Below are 23,061 nucleotides of genomic sequence, written 5' to 3'. Positions count from 1 at the left end.
AGGTATTATCTTACTATCTCCTCATCAATCTTGAGCTTCTATTCCTTCTTGACCATGTTTGTTCCATGTTTTCCGTTTGAAGATAGTTCTCCTCGATAAAGAAGCTAGAAGAATATAGACTGAATGGTTCTGCTGCTCTTTGTCATTTTTAATATTGTAGTGCCTACTCCAGACAATAGGCCTGTGCCTTCCTTCGTTACTTTGTGGCTTCAGATACGCTCATCTTTCTGTTTTTTCCAAATATAAGCTGATTTGGAGAGCTACCTTACCTGGTAGTCTCACTGGTTTATTCTGTACATTCGTATTCTAGTTTTACTAAGTTGCCTTTCCTATCTTTTGTACATAAAATTTTTGTCCTCAGTCTCATCAACAGTCTCCTGTGGGCCAGTTGTCTTTTTTGTTTTTTGAGACGGAGTCTCACTCTATCCCCCAGGCTGGAGTGCAATGACGTGATCCTGGCTCACTGCAACCTCCACCTCCTGGGTTCAAGCAACTCTCCCACCTCAACCTCCCGAGTAGCTGAGACTACAGGTGCTTGCCACCATGCCCGGCTAATTTTTTGTTTTTACTAGAGACGGTTTCACCATGTTGACCAGGCTGGTCTTGAACTCCAGACCTCAGATGATCCACCTGCCTCGGCCTCCCAAAGTGCTGGGATTACAGGCGTGAGCCACCACACCCGGCTGCCCATTGTCTTTTTATAACATCCCTTCCTCCTCCCTCTCCACCCCTGCCTTTTTCTGCTTTCTTAGGGTTTTATTTGGTTTTAAAACCTTCTGTATCATATTTATGTTTGTTACAGCTTATAAAGTAGTGAAGTCTTATGGAAAAATAAAACAAATATAGACACCGTAAATTATTTTGCAATATTCTCCCATAGGTGAGACTTAGGGAGTGATTGACCCAGCAGATCATCACAAGTCAAATGTTTTCTAATCTGTAGACACACACACCATTGTGTAACAACTGTTATAGAAATGTGAACTACTTCTGCATAATTTAGCATGGCTGTATTCATTTCTTTCGGAAAGCTTTAATTCCCATTTTGTTCCTACAGATAAGAAACAAGATGGAGCTATTGAGAATCGCAACAAAGGTAAATTTAGGAAGACAAAAGTACTGTGAGCTTGTTTTCAGTATATCCAAAGATCTACTGTGTACCATATTTATTCAAAAGTAAGATACATGTGGCAGGCAAAATCAACAATATATGTTAGCTTGGATTAACCTTTCTTCCTGCCGTTGTCTTAGTCATGTTATCACTACAATGTTAATGGTAATAAGATTTTAAGTATGATTTGTGGTACAAGTTGAGTATCTCTTATCCGAAATGCTTGAGAACAGAAGTGTTTCAGATTTCAGATTTTTTTTTTTTCGGGTTTTGGAATATTTGCATGTACATAATGAGATATATTGGGGATGAGACCCAACTCCAAACATGAAATTTATCTATACATTGCCATATACACCTTCTACACATTGTCTGATTGTAATTTTGTACAATATTTTTAATAATTTTGTGCATGAAACAGTTTTAACTATGCCCCATCACACGAGGTCAGTAGTTTATGTAGAGTAACTTTCAACTTAAGTATTTCAAGTATTTGAACACTGGTTATTATATAGTTAGTAGCAAAAATGCATAAGAAACAAAATATATAGCATAAATGTTGCATTTATTTAAGAGTCCATAAATATATGCATATTTCTATATACACACGGTTATACATAATCTCTACGTCATGGTCATAAATTATAGGGGAGGGATTTATGTTGTTTAGATGTTACCTAACATAACGCACAGGAAAAGAAATTTAATATTCTTTAGTTCTTAGTTTAAGGACCGTACATGCCTCATCCTCATTACCTAGCACAACATTTTCAAATCTGGTACAAAGTTTCACAACCTAATGTCACTATTGTCTTATTTTCTCTGTGTAGACACATACGTGCGCGCACGCACACACACACACACTCACAAAGCTGAATGCTTATACCTTTACTGGTTTCTGTAAGAAACTGATTTTTAAAATTTCTTTAAAATGTTAATAATGATATGTGCCTTCAAAGTATAGTGAAGTTGTGTTTGCTTTTAAATGTAGCAAAAGCCCAGGATGGTGCAGCCATGGAAATGCAGCCACTGAAGAGTGAAGAAGGTGGAGATGGTGATGAAAAAGATAAAAAGAAAGCAAATTTGCCAAAAAAGGAAAAATCTGTTTTACAAGGAAAACTTACAAAACTGGCTGTTCAGATTGGCAAAGCAGGTATGATATGGAGAAGAAAATTAAGTGTTTTATTTTTAAATATGCTTTCTGCTTGCAAATTGTCTTTTGACACACTTAAGCCTGGAAATTGTTACTTTGTGAATAGAAGGGGAGTTTGAAATATTTTCACTTCTAGCTACAGTGCACCAGGCCCTTTGAGTTACTATAGGTACTTAAAATTTGCTAATAAGCGGTCGGGTTAGGATTAGTGCCTAAGTCTGTCCAGTTACAAGTCTATGCACTCATCTCTGAATTTCTGCATTAAGTGAAGAAAAGGCAACCTGTGAGATTATTCAGTTAAGATGAACTAATTATATTTTAATAAAATTTCATCACACATTTTGCTCATCTTTTTACTGGTTATCTATGAGAATTTTTAGTTATGTCTCTAATGTTAAAGTTCTGCACTGGAGTTATTGTAGTGAGGCTGAAGTTACTACATTACTGCCATCACTAGAAAATACCTGTTAATACAGCTATTCTTTAAGGGAAAAAGCAGAGCTCTAAGGTTAAAAACAGCATGACCTCCAGCAGTAGTATGTTTTTGGAAGAACACTGTGTGGATAAATAAGCATATATTATTAAAATTGCTTAAATTGTATCATTTTACTATTCTCTAGGAGTGTGATGGAAAAAGTGATGTTTTTGCTTCTGTCCTCAGTATGCTTATTATCTAATAGCAAATATTTGCTCTTTGTAATATGTAGCCAAGTGGTAATACTGACTCATGTAATATTGGGGGAAAAGAGTGAATTTGAGGTGGTAAATCCACTTAGTAGACATTAGATTGGAATGTTAGAACCAGATATGTGGACTTACCTTTTCTCTTTTTTCTTTTCTTTTTTCTTTTTTTTTTTGGAGACAGAGTCTCACTCTGTCACCCAGGCTGGAGTACAGTGGTATGATCACAGCTCACTGAACCCTCGACATCCCAAGGCTCAGGTTATCCTCCTGCCTTCGCCCCCTAAGTAGCTGGGACTACAGATGCACGCCACTACACCTGGCTAATTTTTGTAAATTTAATAGAGACGGGGTTTCACCGTGTTGGCCAGGCTGGTCTCAAATGCCTGGGCTCAAGTGATCCTCCCACCTCAGCTTCCCAAAGTCTTGGGATTACAGGCGTGAGCTACTGTGCCCAGCTGCCTCCTTTTTGGGGAGGGTTGGGGGTGGGAGACGGAGTCTCGCTCTGTCACCCAGGCTGGAGTGCAGTGGCACGATCTCAGCTCACTGCAGCCTCTGCCTCCCGGGTTCAGGCGAGCCTCCTGCCTCAGCTGGAGTAGCTGGTATTACAGGCACGTGCCACCATGCCCAGCTAATTTTTGTATCTTTGTAGAGATGAGATTTCACCGTGTTTGGCTGGCTGGTCTCGAATTCCTGATCTCAGGTGATCCACCCACCTCGACCTCCCAAAGTGCTGGGATTACAGGCATGAGCCACTGCACCCAGCCAGCTGCCCTGTTTTTTCATACACGTCAAAAAGCAGAGTATCCCACAAGATACATGGTTAACTCTTGGTTTGCTAAGTTAATGAAACAGTAAGGATAGAGCAAAAAAAATGAAGAAATAATAATTCGTACTATATAATTTTATTTATTATAATGTTATTTTTTAAAAACATGGGTTGAGTATTTAATTCCAGGTCTCCCCATTGATCAGATTTTTACCAGTTTCTCTTTAAGCATTAGGGTGCTTGCTGCTTGAACATGTAAAGCACCAGTTTATTCTAAGCTTTGGGTACTTCCTTATCATTGCGTGTTATTTTTGTCTCAGTTTCAGTACAAGGCCAAAGATATAATTAAGTCTAAGGAAAGAATCCTAAGTGTTTTTCTCCCAGTTCTCCTGGGGACAAGACTGTACTTGGAAGCAAAAAATTGAATCGGACAATGTCAAGTTACAAGTTAGGTGCAAGAAGGAAGTAACAATTTCTCAGAGAAATTCATTACTATCGAGCCAGTTATAACTCTTTACAATGGTTAATATGTATCTGGCAGTGGTTAGTGTCTGGAACTTTAAATAATCACATTTTTCTTTCATTTCTATTCTGAAAGGTCTGTTGATGTCTGCCATCACAGTTATCATTCTAGTATTATATTTTGTCATTGACACCTTCTGGGTTCAGAAAAGACCATGGCTTGCTGAATGCACACCAATTTATATACAGTACTTTGTGAAGTTCTTCATTATTGGAGTTACGGTTTTAGTGGTCGCAGTGCCAGAAGGTCTTCCACTTGCAGTCACGATCTCACTGGCTTATTCAGTCAAAGTAAGTAGAAAATTGTTCAGTAGACGTTGTTATGTTTAAACCCTTAGCTGGTATAGAAAATGCCCATCTAGTTACTCCTTTTCTGCTTCTGAAAGTGAGGACTTTCATAAACGTACACTATTTTCTCTAGAAATGTTGTCATTGATGCCCTGTACCTCCCACCAGTTGAGTATCTCTGTAAGAGACCTGTGCATTCCACATAAGGGCAGCCTTGACACAATACTAAGCACGACTCTGCTAGGCACAGTTCTAGCGTGATTTTCGCTACGTGATAGTTATATTGTCAAGTCATATCACCTCCTCTTTTCCATCTGTAAAATTAAGGTGAGCGAGTTAGGCTCATGTTTCTAAAAATAAAAACAAATTAAAAAATTACGATTTCCATGTGTAAAACCTTTCAGTTAGTTCTCATGACAATTAGAGTAAAATGCAAACTCTTTACCGTGGCCTGCAAGGCCCTGCCAATCTGGCCTTTGTTTACCTCTCTGCTCATTCTCTGCTCCTCTGGCCCAACCTCACCAGTCTTCCTGATGATTTTCAAACATCTCAACTGTATTCTTACTTCAGGGCCCACTTGTTCCTTCCTTTGAGTAACCTGCTCGCTTTCTTTATTCATAAAGTCCCTTCAAGTGTCACCTTCCTCTGACCACTTGATTTACAGTAGCTCAGTCCTTCTTGTTCTCCAAGTAGAATACTAAGAGATGAGCTTTGATGGCTTTGCTTACTGCTCTTTACCTTAAAGTAATAATCTTTTTGAAGATTATTAATTTATTTTTATCAATTTTCTATCTTACGGAAAAGGTGGATTGCATTTTTTTTTTTTTTTTTAAAACGTAGCTTGGACAATTTTGAACTTTTTTTTTCAAAATGATCTTGCAGGTAAAAAATTATAACCAAACGAAGAATGCTGCTTTTGTAAATTTTCAAATGTTAATTGCTAGTTCTCCTTAAGAAACATTGCTGACAGTGAGCAATATTAATTAGTCATTGTTTCTACCTTTCCATTCTTCATTATTAGACCTGTCTTGATAAGAATGTTTTTTGCCTACTGTTTGAATTTATTTTCTTTTCAGGCATTTAACAACTTTCATTTAAAAAATAAATTGGTATATGTGTCAAAGTGATAAGATATAGTATAATCAGTCATCTATTTGTCCTTTTTTGATATTTTAAAGTAATTTGAAAAATTTGGGGTAAATACAAGTTTTGGACACAGAACATTTTACCAAACTGTCATTAGTTCATTTTGAGTAGTCATTAATGATACTAATTTTTTAATTGATTAGAACGATACTGGTAGGATTGATTTATGTTTTTTGAATATAAAATTAGTAAGAACAAGTTAACTACTTTTTTAAGCCTTTATTAGATGTTTATCTAGCTCTAATGTTACCAATTACTGTTCTTTTCACAGAGGTATAGTCTTTATGGATTCTCTGTTAGTGTTTCACAAAACTGAACGTGGTTTCTTTACTGCAAAACTTCATTCTTCTCATCTTTGATATGTAAATCACAAGTAATTTAAGAAGTGCGCATCTGTTTTTCACATATTTTTTCAAGGAACCAATTTTTTTACAGTATCTTGCATATTAGTCATCACAGAAAACACTTTGTAAAATAACTTCATATAGTTTTTAACCCATTCCACATTAAGTGCTGAGAACTAATTATAAGGTATTTTGGCTTAAATGCCCTGTGAAACTACTGTGAAAACTGTTGGTTTTTTAGAAATGATTTTTTCTGTTGTAAATGAGAGAAAGAAGTGAGACACAGTTTGCTGCTAAGGATGAAAATGCCAAGTCTGCCAGCATATAGAATAGCTAAAAAATGACTCATTCTAGTTTTGATATGTTAACTCTTTTAGAATTAATAATAAAAATATCAAGCAACTACATACCCACAAGCTCTTTATTTTAGCTGATAAAAGCCATTTTTTCCTTGGAACTGATGTAAGAATCTTTTGTTTTCCACTTAATAGGGAGGCTTAATCCTTTAATATACTCTTGCACTACTATAAGTACCACTGTACAGATTGTCATTGCTCTTGTAATGTGAGGACATTTTGCAAAAACCGTTGGAGACATATATTCAGTGTTATTTGTTTATGGATGCAGGTGCCTGAACTGACTTACTAGGTTATGTTATGCAGCAATAAAATGATTGAAACCCCAGAAAGCTCTAGCACTGTGTTTAGCTTGTTTTAATAGGTCAAATATGCTAAAAAAAAAAAAAATTTTAGTATTACATTGGTACTTTATACATTGTATTTATAGAAAGCTGGGAGTTTTAGTTCTAATTTTAAAACAGTTTGTAATCATTTTAATGTAATGAGGTGATTGGTTTTATATGCAGCTTAACTTTTTTTTTTTTTAATGTAGAAAATGATGAAAGATAATAACTTAGTAAGGCATCTGGATGCTTGTGAAACCATGGGAAATGCTACAGCTATTTGTTCAGATAAAACAGGAACTTTGACAATGAACAGAATGACAGTTGTTCAAGCTTACATAAATGAAAAACATTATAAAAAGGTTCCTGAGCCAGAAGCTATTCCACCAAATATTTTGTCCTATCTTGTAACAGGAATTTCTGTGAATTGTGCTTATACATCAAAAATATTGGTAAGGTTTTTGAAATAATTTATGTATATAAAAATTAATTTTTAAATCTATAATGATGGGACTATATGTAAGTCCTCAGACCCACCATTACTGTATGTAAAGTAAACTGAACTGTGTTAAGTTTTTAAAAGGCATATATTTATTTATATAATGGTTTTTAAATTTGTGTTATGAGTGAGGTCTGCTGATCAACATAAACATTGCTTACTTACGTTTTTCTCCTCCTATATTTTGAATTTCCTGTGTTCAGAAACTCTCCACCCTTATAAGCAGAACATGTATTTAATTTTAAATTCTTGTTAAACTCATTTTTGAGAAAGATCAAGCTGTCTTACCATAGTAGGTCAGCTCTCAACTTAGAGAAAATTTTGAAGCCTGCTTTCAACTTAAAATAACATGTTTTATATATGCTTGCTATGTGCTCTGTTTGGTCTCTCAGTAGTTCCTACCTAAAAGGTGGTGCTTAGACCTTTGTAGAACTAATGCAGTAAAGTAATTCTAGACATGTGCCACCATATAAAACAAAATTTTCAACTTTACAAGTTTTAGAAATCTTATTTGTAACAGAAAGCATACAATGTTATGTTTGACTTAATCTCTTCTAGTGATTTATGGATGAAAATCATTAACAAAAACAATATTGCATGCTGTTCATTAGGGAAAACATACATGAATTGGATGATTGCATTGGAAAGTTATGGGATCTTGGTTCTAGATCTGACTTTGCCTTTTACTAGCTGAAAGTCTGAGCTCCTTCTTTAATTACTGAGTAAAGATGATCACGTCGGCCCTTAATCCCATTGTGATGATTATGTAAGGTGGTATTTCTGAAGGCACTGTGAAGGAAATAAAGCTTCTCACTACATTTAAGAGAACAATATTTTAATGCATGTACTTTTAATCCATAAAAATTGGTAAAGTAGATTTAATTTTGAATGATTTAGTACTAAAGTTAAGTGAAAACAGGAAAAGGGAATTAAAATTAAGTTCCACTCTGTATTAGGAACCAACTATAAACTTTATACATCTTATATCATTTAATTTTGGAGTCATAAGTGCTCCTGTTTTACAGATGCTGAAGCCAAGGACCACAGCAGTTGGGCAATTGTCAAATTTCATGTAGCTAGTAACTGGCAGGACTGAGATTAGAATCCATGTCATTCTCACCCCAGGCTCCTTTCTACCTTACTTTTCTGTGTCCTTCTTTAAAATGTTGATATTAGACAATTGTTCTGTAATTTTATTTTAGAATTTCACATTCTGTTTTACATTATAAATTAAATGTTCATAGAGAAACAAGATGATACTAGCTACTAAACCTTTTTCTCTTACAGCCCCCAGAGAAAGAGGGTGGATTACCTCGTCACGTTGGTAATAAAACTGAATGTGCCTTGTTGGGACTTCTTTTGGATTTAAAACGGGATTATCAGGATGTTAGAAATGAAATACCAGAAGAAGCACTGTACAAAGTCTACACCTTCAATTCTGTTAGGAAATCCATGAGTACTGTTCTGAAAAATTCAGATGGAAGTTACCGAATATTCAGCAAGGGCGCATCTGAGATAATTCTGAAAAAGTAAGAGTAAAATGCTTAGATGAATAAATTGCTGACTATAGTTGCTTTATGGAATATCTACTGTGTTGTTTTTGTTGTTGTCTTCTTTTTGTGAACATCAGGCATTTGATAGGACTTCAGAGCTTTTTAGCATATTTTATGGTATCCAGATATTTGCCCCTGCTATTCTGCCATTTTGACACTCTAGCTTCTCTTATTTCTTAGTATTTTACTATAGGGAAAATAAACCCATTACATTCAGTCTGGTATGTTTAATGATGTATAGTTTGATGTTTATTTTTAGAAGTTGATTTACTTGTTATTTAATATGTAGAATCTTGAAAAAACCTCCTGGGAAGAAAATTAAGTTTATGTCTCTTTTTTGTTTGTTTGTTTAAGATGGAGGTTCCCTGTATCACCCAGGCTGGAATGCAGTGGCGCCATTTCAGCTCACTTCATCCCCTGCCCCTGGGTTCAAGGGATTCTCCTGCCTCAGCCTCCCAAGTAACTGGGATTACAGGCATCTCCCACCACACCTGGCTAAGTTTTGTATTTTTAGTAGAGTCAGGGTTTCACCATGTTGGCCAGGCTGGTCTTGAACTCCTGACCTCAAGTAATCTGCCTGTGTTGGCCTCCCAAAGTGCTGGGATTACAGACGTGAGTCACTGCACCTGGCCTCAAGTTTAGATCTTCAGCGCTCATTGTGGTTACTGGATTCTGAATGTGATACGAGAATTATGGAGTAATTTTTAGAATAGCAAAGCATAAAAGCTGGATCTTGAAAATTCCCCATTTATATCAAAATGAGATTTATCATATTTATGCAGCTGCAGTGTCATATTTAAATACTCCTGTCATTTTGAATACTAATTTTTCTTTCTTGCTGTCCTTTTACAGACCAGTAGCTTTAATTTTGCTGTAACATGCTCACATATATTTCTCCTGATGTTTATTTGATATTAAAGGTGGTAAAATTATTTTGGTTTCTTTAATTCCATTAAAGAAGTAGAGAACTGGTTTTAAAAAAAATACTGGTGTAGAGCAATTTGGGAAAATTGGAACTCATTTGAAATTATAGTATTTAAAATATTAAAGTAAATATTTAAAATATACTTTTAATTTGCTTACATGTGGATTATAAGCCAGTATTATCTTAATGAACACTTTACAATTAGTTTAAGAGACAAATATATAAATAAATAACTGAAGGCAGCATATAATAAATTGGTACAAAGCTTTTGGGTGAGAGATCATACTGTAGGGATGGGGCATTTAAGATAGGTTTTGGTATGAAATGAGAACTTTGAGGTTAGGGAAACCACAGCAGGTCGTATTTGGGAGGGGAATATCTGGTTGTATAGTTCAGGTGAATAGTGATGGGCTTTTGTGGCACACAGGCCATATAGAGCTTTCTTCTTGCCCCAGTACACTCAGTTACCTGATTTCATTGTAAAAGGTTAGAAATTTGTTTCATCCCTGGCTTGTGGGTAGTAGATAGATGGTTTAGAAGAGAATTTTTTTTCATCAAAACTGATCATGCATTGACTCTTCCTCTGCAACTAACTAGCTTTGGGATATGGGGCACATTCTTCCCTTACTTCCGTTTTCCTCGTCTGAGAGAGGGGTTGATGACCACCAACTCTGTGGCACTTAAATGAAATAATGCATACCAACTGTCTAGCATGAAGCCTGATGGACAGTAAACATACAGCAAGTGTTCCCACAGTAATATTTGCATTTTGATGTGGAGACTTTTTAAATATTTGGCTGAGCAATTAAAATTAAATAAGCCAGATAATACAAATGAAGTATTTTTTTCTTCAAGTAGTAGAATCATCAAAGCTGTGATTAAAGATAATTCTTGCATTAGGGAACAAGGTGGGTTAGAGGGAAAAAAAAAATCAGCTACAGACAGATATCAGTTAAAAGGCTATTGCTATTACAGTAGCTGTAGCTTTGTAGCTTGAAGTAAGAACCAGAAGGAAGTAGTAGCAGGAGAAATAAAAAGGAGTGGACACATTGAGGAGGCTGTTCAGAGGGGAAATGTATGGGACTTAGGAGCTAATAGTAGAGAGATGATCAGGAAAAATAAGTATTAAAGTGAAATTTTAGACTTACATCAAAATGATTAGGGTAATGTTGATGCACATTACATGGGCAGTGAAGAGGCAGCTTCCAGGCTTTCATCCCTTAAGGTTTAGGTAGTGATAAAACATTTGGGTAGAATTTTTCAGCAGTGATGGAAAGCTTTGAAAAACAAAATGGAAGATGCGGATTTGGGAATTACCTCCCTAGAAGCAGGAGGAGATGGCATCATCAAGGGAGAGGAGTATAGAGAGGCGTTATGAAAAACAGACTTTAGGTATATAGTGTGATTTTTATTCATTATATAATGAAAGAAAAGGTAGTAGTGTCACTGAAAATAATAATTATTTTAGCATTAACTCTCATTCTGATAGAATGCTTATTTTAACAATAAGTTATTTTTTTTCTTTCATGGTTAAAACAATATAGGTGATGAAACAACATCTCAGGTAAGGGGTTGACTACACTTGGCTTTTTACCTTAAAAGAAGAACACATTTGTGATTTTGGTGTTATTTAAAACTAATGTCTGATTCTGTACCAAAATGGTGAAGTATATATAGTTTATTCTCCTTTGCCACCCAGGGATTCTTTGAAAGCACTGCATTTCCAAAAGAGAAGGTTTAGAGAAGTTCCAGAGTAACTGCTAAATGGAGAACTATCAAATGAGAACCATACATATTAGTTCTGTTTTGTAAAGGGGAGGGTGAAAAGTGAATTTAAGTCTATAAAAATGAATTATATGTAATTCTCTAAATTCCAGATATCAGATCCCATGATTTCTAGGCCTGCCAGTTCACTTAAATGGCATTAACCATTATTTTTTTTAAATTATTGATGTTTGGATTCAACATTTCCTTTTAGGTGTTTCAAAATCTTGAGTGCTAATGGTGAGGCAAAAGTGTTCAGACCAAGGGACCGTGATGATATTGTAAAAACTGTGATTGAACCGATGGCATCAGAAGGCTTGAGAACCATATGTCTTGCATTCAGAGATTTTCCAGCAGGAGAACCAGAACCAGAGTGGGATAATGAAAATGATATTGTCACCGGCCTTACATGCATTGCTGTTGTGGGGATTGAAGATCCTGTGAGACCTGAGGTGGTGAAACATTCTGTGTTCTGCATGTGCAGAATCTCGTAACTATAGAGGACCTAGGCCTTAATTGTAACCAGTTTTCTAGTAAAATTCTTGGTGTTTGTGATTTTTTTTTTTCCTGTGTGAACCCAAGATAAGTGAAATAATAGTACCTACGGTGCCATATGCTAGCTTTTTAAGTGAAATAATAGTACCTACGGTGCCATATGCTAGCTTTTGTGGTTTTTAAAGACAGCCTGTCTTTGGGATCCTATGTGTTCATAGCAGCATAACCTAGCACAGTGCCTTAAAGTGGGTAGAATTTTCAGTTATTATTTATCTTAAATAATAGGTGCCATTAAGTTATTTGTTTTCAGTCTCTAGACTAGCATTGTCTAGTAGAGCTTTCTGTGATAATAGAAATGTTCTGTATATTGTTCAGTACAGTAGCCACTCGCCATGTGTGACTACTGACGTCTAGTTTTCAGTGGGTAGTGCAACTGAAAGACAGGATTTTAAAATTTTATTTAATTCAAATTAAAATATCTTGCTAGTAGTTGTCATATTGGATGGCGTGCAGCTCTAGACTGATTTCACTCTTTAATTTTTTTTTTTTTTTGCTATTTGGTTTTTCATGTTTTTTAAGTTTGTTGAACAACTACTGTGTGCCAGGCACTGTCCTAAGGTAATTGAGACTTAAGAGTTTTGAGATCTGATCCCTGGCCTCAAAGAAGTTACTGTCTTATGTGGAACGAACCAAACACATGATTATTGCAACCCAGTATATTAGTACCTTGCTAGGTATATACAGAGCATGTTATATGAGCAGGGAACGTGAGTTCCCAACTTACCCTAATAGCATCTTTTTATTGAGTTCTCACTGTGTGCCATATACTTAAGCCACATGCTTTACATGTAATTTTTTTAAATGTCTAACTTTGTGAGGTATGCATGCTATTACTCTTATTTGGCAGATTTTTAAAAATCGAGAATGTATAGAGTGTTAGTACACCTAGTGTGTTAAAATACCAGCTTTGTCTAAAACACAGGTGCTTAAAAGACTACTGTGCTGTATTAACCACTGGAGGGGTCAGGTAAGACTTCCTAGAGGTTAATTACCTGATCCGATTCTTAAGGAGGAAGTATTATCTAAACCAAGAAAGAGAGTGAGCAGTTAAGTATGTCTTGAGCAAAGAAGCAACATAAATAACAGCACTAGCAGAAAACCACTGTTGTTCAGTGACTTTATCAGCTAATTGATTCAAAACCTAATATGTAGCACTCTTCTAGGAACTGGAAATACTGCAGTGACCAGAATAGTCTTGAGATGTATATTCTAGAGGAAGAAGACAGCTAAGTAGGTAGAATGATAGATACATGGACACCGTGTCAAGTGAAAATGAATTTTGGGAGGAATAAGACTTGGTGCCTGTTCTCATAGGCCTTATATTCTGGGTGGCAGGATGGCATATCGGGGGGATGATAATAAATAAGACAATTACTAGTGCAAAAAGGCTATATATATAAGATATGCACAGTGTAATGAAATAAAGTAATGGAGGGAGACTGCATTAGGAATTTCTGAGGATATAGCATTTGAGATGCAATCTGATGGTTCACAGTGGGTCTGCCATGTAAATAGCTGCAAGAAGAGCATTCCAAGCAAAATGAGAAATGCAAGTGAAAGTGAGAAAAGTATTTAGCTATTTTAAAGGTGGAAAGGAGGCCAGTGTGGCTGTAAGTGTAAAGAAGAAAGGGGAGACGAGATGATCTCTGGCCTTACTGGGCTGTGAGGGCTCTGAATTTTCTGAAATTCAGGCTGGGAAGTGATATGATTTATGTTGTTAAAATACTATTTTGGTTACTGTGTAAGACAGGGATTAGAGATGAAGAAGAGTAGAAGCAGGGAAGTTAATGAGAGTATTGCAGTGATCCCAGGCAAGAGATGATTATGGCTTGGCCTACAGTTGTGGCATAGGAGATGGAAAGAAAGGAACGATTTCAAAGTGAGTGGAGATAGAACCAGTAGGAAGTAATATATTGGGTTTGGATATTCCATTTTTGACATTGTTGAGGTGTCTGAGACATCCAAATGTATGTCAGGCATTTGGACCTCAGAGTCTGAAAGTGGGCTAGTCTGAAGAAGTCACTGATGAAACTAAAGATCTTTTAGAGAAAGTGTGTAGCTAGGGAAGAAGGCTTTTACGACTAAGAGGTTGCCACAATTAGAAGTCTTATAAAGGAGATGGAACCAGTCTCTAACTTGTATAACTTGGTGGCTGGTAGAGGGTTACCAATGTAATAAGAGAATCAGAAACAGCAGCCTGTTGAAAGATCAAGATAAATTTGGTTTGGGGTTTTGTAATTTCAAATGCTTATAAAATAGCCAGGTGGGTAATATTTGCCATTTGTTCACAGGAGAATCATTCAGAGGTTGTTTTTTTGTTTTGTCTTGTTTTTGTTTTTTTTAAGGAAGGGGTCTTCCTATGTTGCCCAGGCTGTAGTACAGTGGCTTTTCACAGGCAGGAGATCATGGTGCACTGCAGTCTCAAACTCCTGGCCTCAAGCAGCCTCCCACCTCAGCCTCCTGGATAGCTGTAATTACAGGCATGCACCACTGTGCCTGGCTTTTCAAAGTTCTATACATTGACTTATGGTTTAAACTTTAACATTAAATCAGAATATCTGCAACTTTCATTCTTTGGAAGACAAATCAGTCTATTATCATGCTCTTGGCATTGCAGTTGATGGAGAGTTTTATCTTTTTAAAGCATGTAAATGGCACTTGTTTCTCAGTATCACAAAATGAGATGGGTATTTATATACTAAATTGAGACGATGTCATATGAAACAGCTTTCTCTGAGTTTCTCTATTTTGTACAGTGCAGTTCTGGTGGAGGGATTCTTGAATAATTAGATGTCTAGAACAAATCCAGTTTTTATTGCATATGTATAAGTACTTGGCCTTGCTTTAGTTTCTTAAATGTAAAAGTAGAGATAGTTTGTGAGTTTTAAGCTGGAAGCATCTGATGATTAGTAGGCAGTTAATAAATGTTAGTGTGCCTTTCTTATGTATTATTTGCCACATAGTTTTAACCTGAGACCAATTTCTCCCTTTCACTCATTGTTTCCCTGTCCAGATGATCCTGGGATACTACCTAATCAAGGACTGCTTAGATATAAAAATTTAAGATAGATTTTATCTCAAATGAGATAACAGGAGATACATACATGTATAAAACAAGTGTTTTTAGTGTCAAATATATATATATATATATATATTTTTTTTTTTTTTAAATAATTTCAGCAGGCCCTGTCCTTTTGCTCATCACTCTGGCACTAGGACCTAAGCACAGTGCCTGGCATTCAGTAAATGTTAGTTTGAGTAAATGCATGTGATGTCGCCCTCCAATTATTTGAATCACTAAGAGTTGACTGGGTAGAGGAAAATAACTTTTATGATGTAAATCTTAAAACTTATAGATAAATATGTATTTAAATTGCAATTAATTACATTGCATACATGTTTTAAAACATGGTACCCTGGGCCAGGCATGGTGACTCACACCTATAATCCCATTACTTTGGGAGACTGAGGCAGACAGATCGCCTGAGCTCAGGAGTTCACCTGGGCAACATGGTGAAACCCCATCTCTACTAAAAATACAAAAAATTAGCTGTGCATGGTGGCATGCACCTGTGGTCCCAACTACTCAGGAGGCTGAGGTGGGAGGATCTCTTGAGCCTGGGAGGTAGAGGTTGCAGTGAATCAGCATTGTACCACTGCACTTTATCCTGGGTGATGGAGTGAGACCCATCTTGGGGGGGAAAAAAAAAAGGTACCTTGTCTGGAATGTGCACCCCTTAGAAAATGTCCCCTTGCTATTATCCCAAAGATATTTAATTCCGCAGTTCAGTAAATACTAAACTCCAGTCACATGCCTGGTGCTTATTTGTTAAATAAACAAAAGGCATACTAAGTATTGATGATGCAAAGATAAGGTAAAGGTCCTGCCTTCAAGAAGCTCATTGAAGATTCAGGTAAACAATAACTATAGTATGACTTGATGACCTGTAATAGAGGTATGTATAAGATGAAGGTGCAGTTTTGTCTATGTAGACCAAGAAAGCTCCAGATAAGTTAGATTTACACTGGATTTAGGATAGACTTCACAAACAGGTAGACTGCAGTCCAAAGTTAGCCTTCAGTCAGGTTATCTTTGTTGGGGGAGGGGAGGTTAGAAACATTAAGTATGAAGAGATTATGCACAAATCTGTGTTTCTTCCTTTTGCAATTACAGGTTCTGTTAACATTGGGCTCTCATTCCATCATGGCAGAAATAGGCTGGAGCTAAATAGCTCTTTCATTAGGCATTTGTCTTGGGGGTTTGTCATTTTCAGCATATTTTCTTCGTGTATGTTACCTCCATGATCCTGTAGACATTTTAATTTGCAACCCCTGCTCCAGTAGGATCCGTGTGGATTTTCTGGTTATAGAAAAGCAGGAAAAGATTTTCTAGGTGAAAGGAACTGTAGTAGTACAGGCACAAACAGTGATTCTGTTACACTGAGAACTTTGTGATTTGTGATAACAGCTGAGGAATCATCGTGTATTTTAAGAAAGGGAGTATTTCTGTTTAAAAAAATAAACTCTACCATCAAGTATATCACATGTTTTAAAGGGGGAACAAACTTTAATTGGCAGGGTACCAATTAAAAAGCCATTGAAGTAGGTTGGGCAGCAAGCAGCAGAGACATGATGCAGGGCAAATTTGAGGTAGAATCCACGGGACTTACTGGCTTCTAAGGATGTAGGATAAGAGAACTGAAAGAAGTACAGGTGACTCTTAGGTTTCTGCTAGATAGGTAAAGGAAACATGGTTTTGCTTTTAGACACCTGAATCGATACCCACTTTTCAGGTGGAACTATGAATCCTCTTACAGCAAGGTAGGGGCAGGATGTGGATTCTAAAGTCATTAGAATATGATGGAATTAGATGGAAATTGAAGGTATGGGAGTAGGTAAGGTAACACTTAAAAGATACAGATTGTGAGCCACCCTTAGCCCTAAACAAAAGAATACCAACATTTTACTCGGGTGTAATCTGGGTAGTAAAACCAGAAAGGTAGAAAACCAACCAGAAAAGAATTGCCTAATGGTTGCCAGGGGGAAAGCGTGCTTTAAAAAGCCTTCTGTAAATAAATCCTGCAAACAAATTAGTAGATGACAACTGAAAACGAAGCCTGAGCTAAGTCTGGCAGTGGAATTGGAAAGAGGTTATTGAAAATAGTGCAAGAAATATTGAGTATTGGAAATGAAATCAATCATGAAGTCATTGTATCATTGTCATCATTTGGGGGACTATAAAATAATGCAGTTGTGTGCAGTGAAATGTTTTTCCCTCTAAAAATACCAATTTAACTTTGTAATTTTTTTTTATGTAAACCAGGTGCCAGATGCAATTAAAAAGTGTCAGAGGGCTGGAATTACTGTGCGAATGGTCACTGGTGATAATATTAATACTGCTCGGGCCATTGCTACCAAATGTGGTATTTTACATCCTGGGGAAGATTTTCTGTGCCTAGAAGGTAAAGATTTTAACAGAAGAATACGAAATGAAAAAGGAGAGGTAAAGATTTATTTATTTTTTTTTTGGTTGACAGATGTTTAATATATTAGGAATTTAATTCAACAAACACATATTGAATACGCACTATGTTAGGCACCATGCATGAAATAAATGCAGTCTATACCTTAGGAAGCAAAATACTAGTGTTCTAAGGGATAAAAGAGAGAAGTAATAAATTGGTCCTAAAGGAAGTAAACATTTCTTGCTATGAATGCTATATGAAAGTAGTGGCGATGAATCTAGGCCAATTTCAGAAGTACAGTATGTATAAGGGAGTAATGGGAGATGGGTTGGAAAGGCTGATATGGAGCATATTTTAGGGGACCCCAAACTCTGAACTTCTTATGCTCAATTAAGGAAGTTCTATTTTCGTAGGCGGGAGGGGGTTTAAATTTGGTCTTATAATGATAAATAAAAAACAATGGCTTTTAAACCTGAGTATGCATCAGAGTCACCTAGCAAAATTATTAAAACACAGACTGCTGGGCCTGCCCCACAGTACTCGCTAAGGTAGATCTGGGTCCATGCCCAAGAATTCATGTTTCTAACAAGTTCCCAGGAGTTTCTGATGGTGGTGTTCTGTGGACCACACACTTTGAGAGCTACTGATAAATATGCCAGATAGCTCATTAGGATTTAAGAAACTATGTTTGGGCATATTTTAACTTTGATAAAACATTTATAGATTGAGCAAGAGAGGATAGACAAGATTTGGCCAAAGCTTCGAGTACTTGCAAGATCATCTCCTACTGATAAGCATACACTGGTTAAAGGTAAGTAGATTTTTCAATTATTTCACAATTTCTTAATACAGAAATGTGTTCTGCTTCCTAAAATAGTAATAGGTACTAAATATTCGATTGAGTAATGGATATCATGTTTTAATAAAATCTAAATACATTTCCTTTGATATCTTAGGTAAATTGTGTTCCTAAGTGATTATCTGAAGTGTTTAAGACAGGATATTGCTCTGAATATGCCCTTAGTTTCTGAAGTAGGTTCTCAGCCAACATCTAAGCAATTTCCATTTCTATGTTTGTTTAATTATTTATTTTTAACCTTGAGTCTATAAAACCGAATAGTCAGGATATTCTTCAGAATCATCTTATTAAAGAGTAATGTTTTTATAACACAAATATTTACTTGTATTTAAGGTATAATTGACAGCACTGTCTCAGACCAACGCCAGGTTGTAGCCGTAACTGGTGATGGTACAAATGATGGCCCAGCACTAAAGAAAGCAGATGTTGGATTTGCAATGGTAAGAATTTACTCATTTAAATATCCAAACGTAATTTACGGGCTGGTTTGTTTGTTTGTTTGTTGACTGAATTACTGTGGATTTTAAACACTGTCCCTCAAGATTAGTTTGAGGGATAATTAATAAGCCTAAATTGGTTTATAAGTCTAATTAGTTTATGCATTAGCTTTATTTGATGTCATGAAATCTCACTAGATTGTTTCTTTTGAACAATTTAATAATATTATATGTTGATTTTGTATTCTGTTAATTTTTTAATGTCTGTCATCTTACCTGAACCTTTAACAACCCTTTTACGCAGGACACAGGCTTAGAACAGTTGTATTTAAATTAAAAATATAATTGAGACTTTTCCATTCATCTACTCAATTACTCTTCAGTTATTTAAAAAGTAATTGAATACCATCATTTTATATATAATCTTTTTTGACTGAAAAAAGCCTACCTACTTGTTTTCCCCAAAGTCCTCAATTTAAGTATTTTATTTTCTTTGAGTTTCATTTTATTTTTGGAAAATACTGGTTCATAATCACAATTCTCAAATCCAGAACTATCAGGAAACTGAAATTTTTAACCTAAATTTTGCAGCAGACTCATTTGATTGCAAAATTTGTTCTGAACTGATGTGAGGCTGTTATTTGTCCTACTTAGTGTGAATATTCATAGCCATTGTAGAGATTTTAATGTGGTTTTTATGGGGTGCTAAGCTCTTTTGGGAAAATTGAGATACAAGGTTATGTGTCTCATTATCTTTCCAAACTATGAGAGACTGAATTCTGAATCACAATCTGGCCCTAAGGTTTTCAGATGAGAGATTGTTTTTGTGTACAAATGTTTATTTGCATAATTTGTCCCCCTGATATTTTGCTGCTAAAATAGAAATTTAGAAGATCTACCATGGTGGCAGCCTTTCAACAGGAGTGAGAGAGATGGGGAAAGGAAATTATGGGTAAATTTTCCTCAATCAAAAGCAGTGAATCCAAAGATCCCCCACCCTACCCCATCCCAAATTTAAATAGTTGGCAGCTGCATTGGTAGGAGCTTCTGAAGACATGTGAAGCATAGCTGAAGAGGTCTATGGAATAATTAAGTGCTCTTACTTTTGCTCTAGGCAAACAGGCTCGTTCCCTTTAGGAACATAGGATCACTCACTGCTGCTCTTGAGCATTTAGCAGGATTTTTATTGCTATTTACATTCTGACAGCTGACCAGAAAGGCATTTATGTAAAATGAATTTTAAAATAAAAAAAGCTTTCTTCCCAAAACTTGAATGTAAGGACAATGGACTTTAAGTAAATACAGGTAAATGTAATCAAACAAAAACACAATACACTGGCTGGTTGGTTAGTGTTTTTTAAGCTCTTTACGGTTTTAGGCCCAGTTTTACCACTTTTTTTTTTTTTAAATGATAACGTGAAAAGTCTGAATTTAGTTCAAAAACAGACTGGCCATGATGGCTCATGCCTGTAATCCCAACACTTTGGGAGGCTGAGGCGGTCAGGAGTTCAAGAACAGCCTGGCCAACATGGCAAAACTCCATCTCTACTAAAAAAAAAAAAAAAAAAAAATTCGCTGGGTGTGGTGGTCATGCCTGTAATCCCAGATGCTTAAAAGGCTGAGGCATGAGAATCGTTTGAACCCAGGAGGCACAGGCTGCAGTGAGCCAAGATGACACCACTGCACTCCAGCCTAGGTGACAGAGCAAGGCTCTGTCTCAAATAAATAAATTTAGTTCAAAAACATAGAGAAACTATAAGTGCTTGGTAGCTTGGACTTGAAACTACTCTTGTTTAAGCTTGAATTTACTTTGGTTTTGCATTTGTTCAGTTAAAACTTAAAGATAAACATCTTGTCTTAGAGTTTTTTTTAGTTACAAGAAATCGCTGTTGATAATTTCTTTCTAAATGTATCTCTTATTTTTCAGGCAGATATAGCATTTTGGGGCATACGTTCTTGATTTGTTGATCTGTAGATAAAGTGTATGTTCTGCTTGTCCATTTGGCCCTTTTTATCCATGGATTATGCATCTGCAGAATCAACCAACTGTAGATAGAAAATATTCAGAACAAAAATATGGATGGTTGCATCTGTAGTGAACATGTACAGACTTTTTCTTATATTCCCTAAATAATACAGTATAACAATTACCTGCATAGCAAGTTTTGGTCAAAGGAGAGAATCCTTGTCACGTATTATTCTTGCCAAAAATTAGTTAACCATGTATTGCTATCATCAAGGACTGAATGTCATGGTGTAATCCGATAATCAAATACATCTATGGTAGTAAAACCTAAAGTAATTAAAATACTTTTATTTTAAACTTTATTTGGATTAATGCGGGACTCCAAATATTAAGAGACTGTTCAGTATTCCAGTCCAGAAACATTAGAAGTGAAGAGTTGCTGTTTCCTGAAAATTCACAGCATGTGGAAATAATCACAGGATAGTGACAAGTTTTTCAGGAAGAAGTCCTTGACTCTGCCTGTTAAGACTGGAAAAGGTTTTCTGGAAGAGATGCCAGTTTAGCTGAGGGAAGGAGAGGAACCAAGAGGCCCTCATTCATCAGCGAATTATGTACAAGTTGTTCACTCTAACTAGAAGAGGTTGTGGTACTGTAATGAGATACGAAGCTAGAAGAATTCACAGGGTGCCACATTAAAAAGGCCTTGAATGCCAAGATAAGGATTTTTTTTCTCTTATCCTGTAGATGAACATTTGACAAGCCTACTTCTGATGAAGTAAGTTTAGAGACGTACTATGCGATATCATATAACTCCTAGAAGCTCGTTTTTTAAAAGCACTTTAACCTTTTGTGATTGAAAGTTTTCCAGACTTGTTTCATCATAGAACTAGATTTTATTTGAATGCTAATTAACACCATAGAGTTACTTTTAGAAATTTTAAGGATTTTGAGCAAGGGAATGGTGAGATTTGCATTTGTATAATATAGGTATGATGAGAATCAAGAAATCCCATTGAGTTTAAGTGTGTTAAATATGTGGGACATTGGCCAGGTGTGGTGGCTCATGCCTGTAATCCCAGCACTTTGGGAGGCCAAGGCGGGTGGATCTCTTGAGGTCGGGAGTTTGAGACCAGTCTGGCCAACATGGTAAAACCCTGTCTCTACTAAAAATACAAAATAGTGGGTGTGGTGGTGTGCGCCTGTAATCTCAGCTACTTGGGAGACTGAGGCGAGAGAGTGGCATGAACCCGGAAGGCGGAGCTTGCAGTGAGCTGAGATGGCGCCACTGCACTCCAGCCTGGACAACAGAGTGAGACTCTGTCTCAAAAAAAAAAAAATAAGTGGGACATTAAAAGTAAAATACTCACAATGGGAGCTGGAGACTAAGATTCTAAAATAAGATTGTTTCTTCATTGAGTATTTTGAGAAAGGTTTCATCTGAACTTCTTGTTTATCAAAACAATGTATGCATAGCATTTAAAAGGTCAGGTAGTTCTGTAAGACTTAATACCAAGTCCCCTACCACATACCAAATTTTTGGCTCCTGAAGGAAAACAGTTTTAGCTGCTTCTATTCCTTAGTTATGTACCTTTATATCTCTAAATCACATGATTCTGGTGCTTTTTGATTGTTTTAATATAAGGCTTTAACTACTGACTTTCATTAATGAAGATGAGGACTTTGTGCTTTTACAGGCACATAGACCACATTCACCCCGTATACCTCCATGCTTACACCTATCCCATCATCTACCAGCAGAGTTATATCATAATTTAGGTTCGATCAACATTCAGTCCTTACTGTGACTGTAAATGCTGTTACAACCTGATCTATGTGGTCTACTGTAATTACTTTTCCTTCCTTACACAGCTTTTTATGTTCCCTATAATTTGTTGTCTTTTTTACTTTCTTTTAATTTTTATTTGGTTTGTTTGAATTGTTTTGGCTTAGTTTATCTATGTACTTAACTCTAATTCATCCCCAAATTATCTGTTCCATATATCGGAGACCTTTAGCATTCTTACCAGTTTTAGTTTCTAAGGGATAACGTCTCTTAACATCTTTCAACGTGCTTTAATCTGCACTTGCTGTTTGCTGGCCTTGCTGCACAGCTGTCTTCTTGGTCTCCATACCTGAGGATTTTCTTTATCTCTCATTTGTGTTGGATCATGTACTTCAAGAATTCAGTTGCATCATCATCTTTGGTTTACTCCCTTATCTGGTGGAGTCATCTCCTCCAGCTGCTTCTTGAGAAAAGGTTTTAGTCCATTTTGTATTGCGATAACAGAGTATCTAAGATTTAGTATTTCATGAACAATGAAAGTGTCTTTGACTTGAGGTTC

At 36.1% G+C, this 23,061-nt stretch overlaps 1 protein-coding gene across 6 annotated transcripts in view; it reads left to right on the top strand.

Annotated features, from left to right (window-relative positions):
• Positions 1–23,061, top strand: part of ATP2B1 (ATPase, Ca++ transporting, plasma membrane 1) — a 67,969-nt gene that overhangs the window by 27,430 nt on the left and 17,478 nt on the right. For 2 of the 6 annotated variants that reach the window (XM_011988908.1, XM_011988906.1), the window contains exons 6-14: positions 1,070–1,096; positions 2,103–2,264; positions 4,313–4,527; positions 6,906–7,148; positions 8,483–8,724; positions 11,652–11,889; positions 17,316–17,495; positions 18,181–18,268; positions 18,650–18,756. In XM_011988908.1, the coding sequence (XP_011844298.1) occupies positions 1,070–1,096; positions 2,103–2,264; positions 4,313–4,527; positions 6,906–7,148; positions 8,483–8,724; positions 11,652–11,889; positions 17,316–17,495; positions 18,181–18,268; positions 18,650–18,756 (1,502 nt within the window). Of the gene's footprint in view, positions 1–409; positions 415–596; positions 670–1,057; positions 1,097–2,102; positions 2,265–4,312; positions 4,528–6,905; positions 7,149–8,482; positions 8,725–11,651; positions 11,890–17,315; positions 17,496–18,180; positions 18,269–18,649; positions 18,757–23,061 lie in introns of all 6 variants that reach the window. The other 4 variants (XM_011988907.1, XM_011988910.1, XM_011988905.1 and 1 more) reach the window with 3 other exon arrangements.

The sequence above is a fragment of the Mandrillus leucophaeus genome, unplaced genomic scaffold (assembly GCF_000951045.1).
Source record: "Mandrillus leucophaeus isolate KB7577 unplaced genomic scaffold, Mleu.le_1.0 Scaffold340, whole genome shotgun sequence".
Classification (NCBI taxonomy): Eukaryota; Metazoa; Chordata; class Mammalia; order Primates; family Cercopithecidae; genus Mandrillus; species Mandrillus leucophaeus.
Note: the sequence above shows the minus strand (reverse complement) of the source record. Positions and strands in the feature narration are given on the sequence as shown.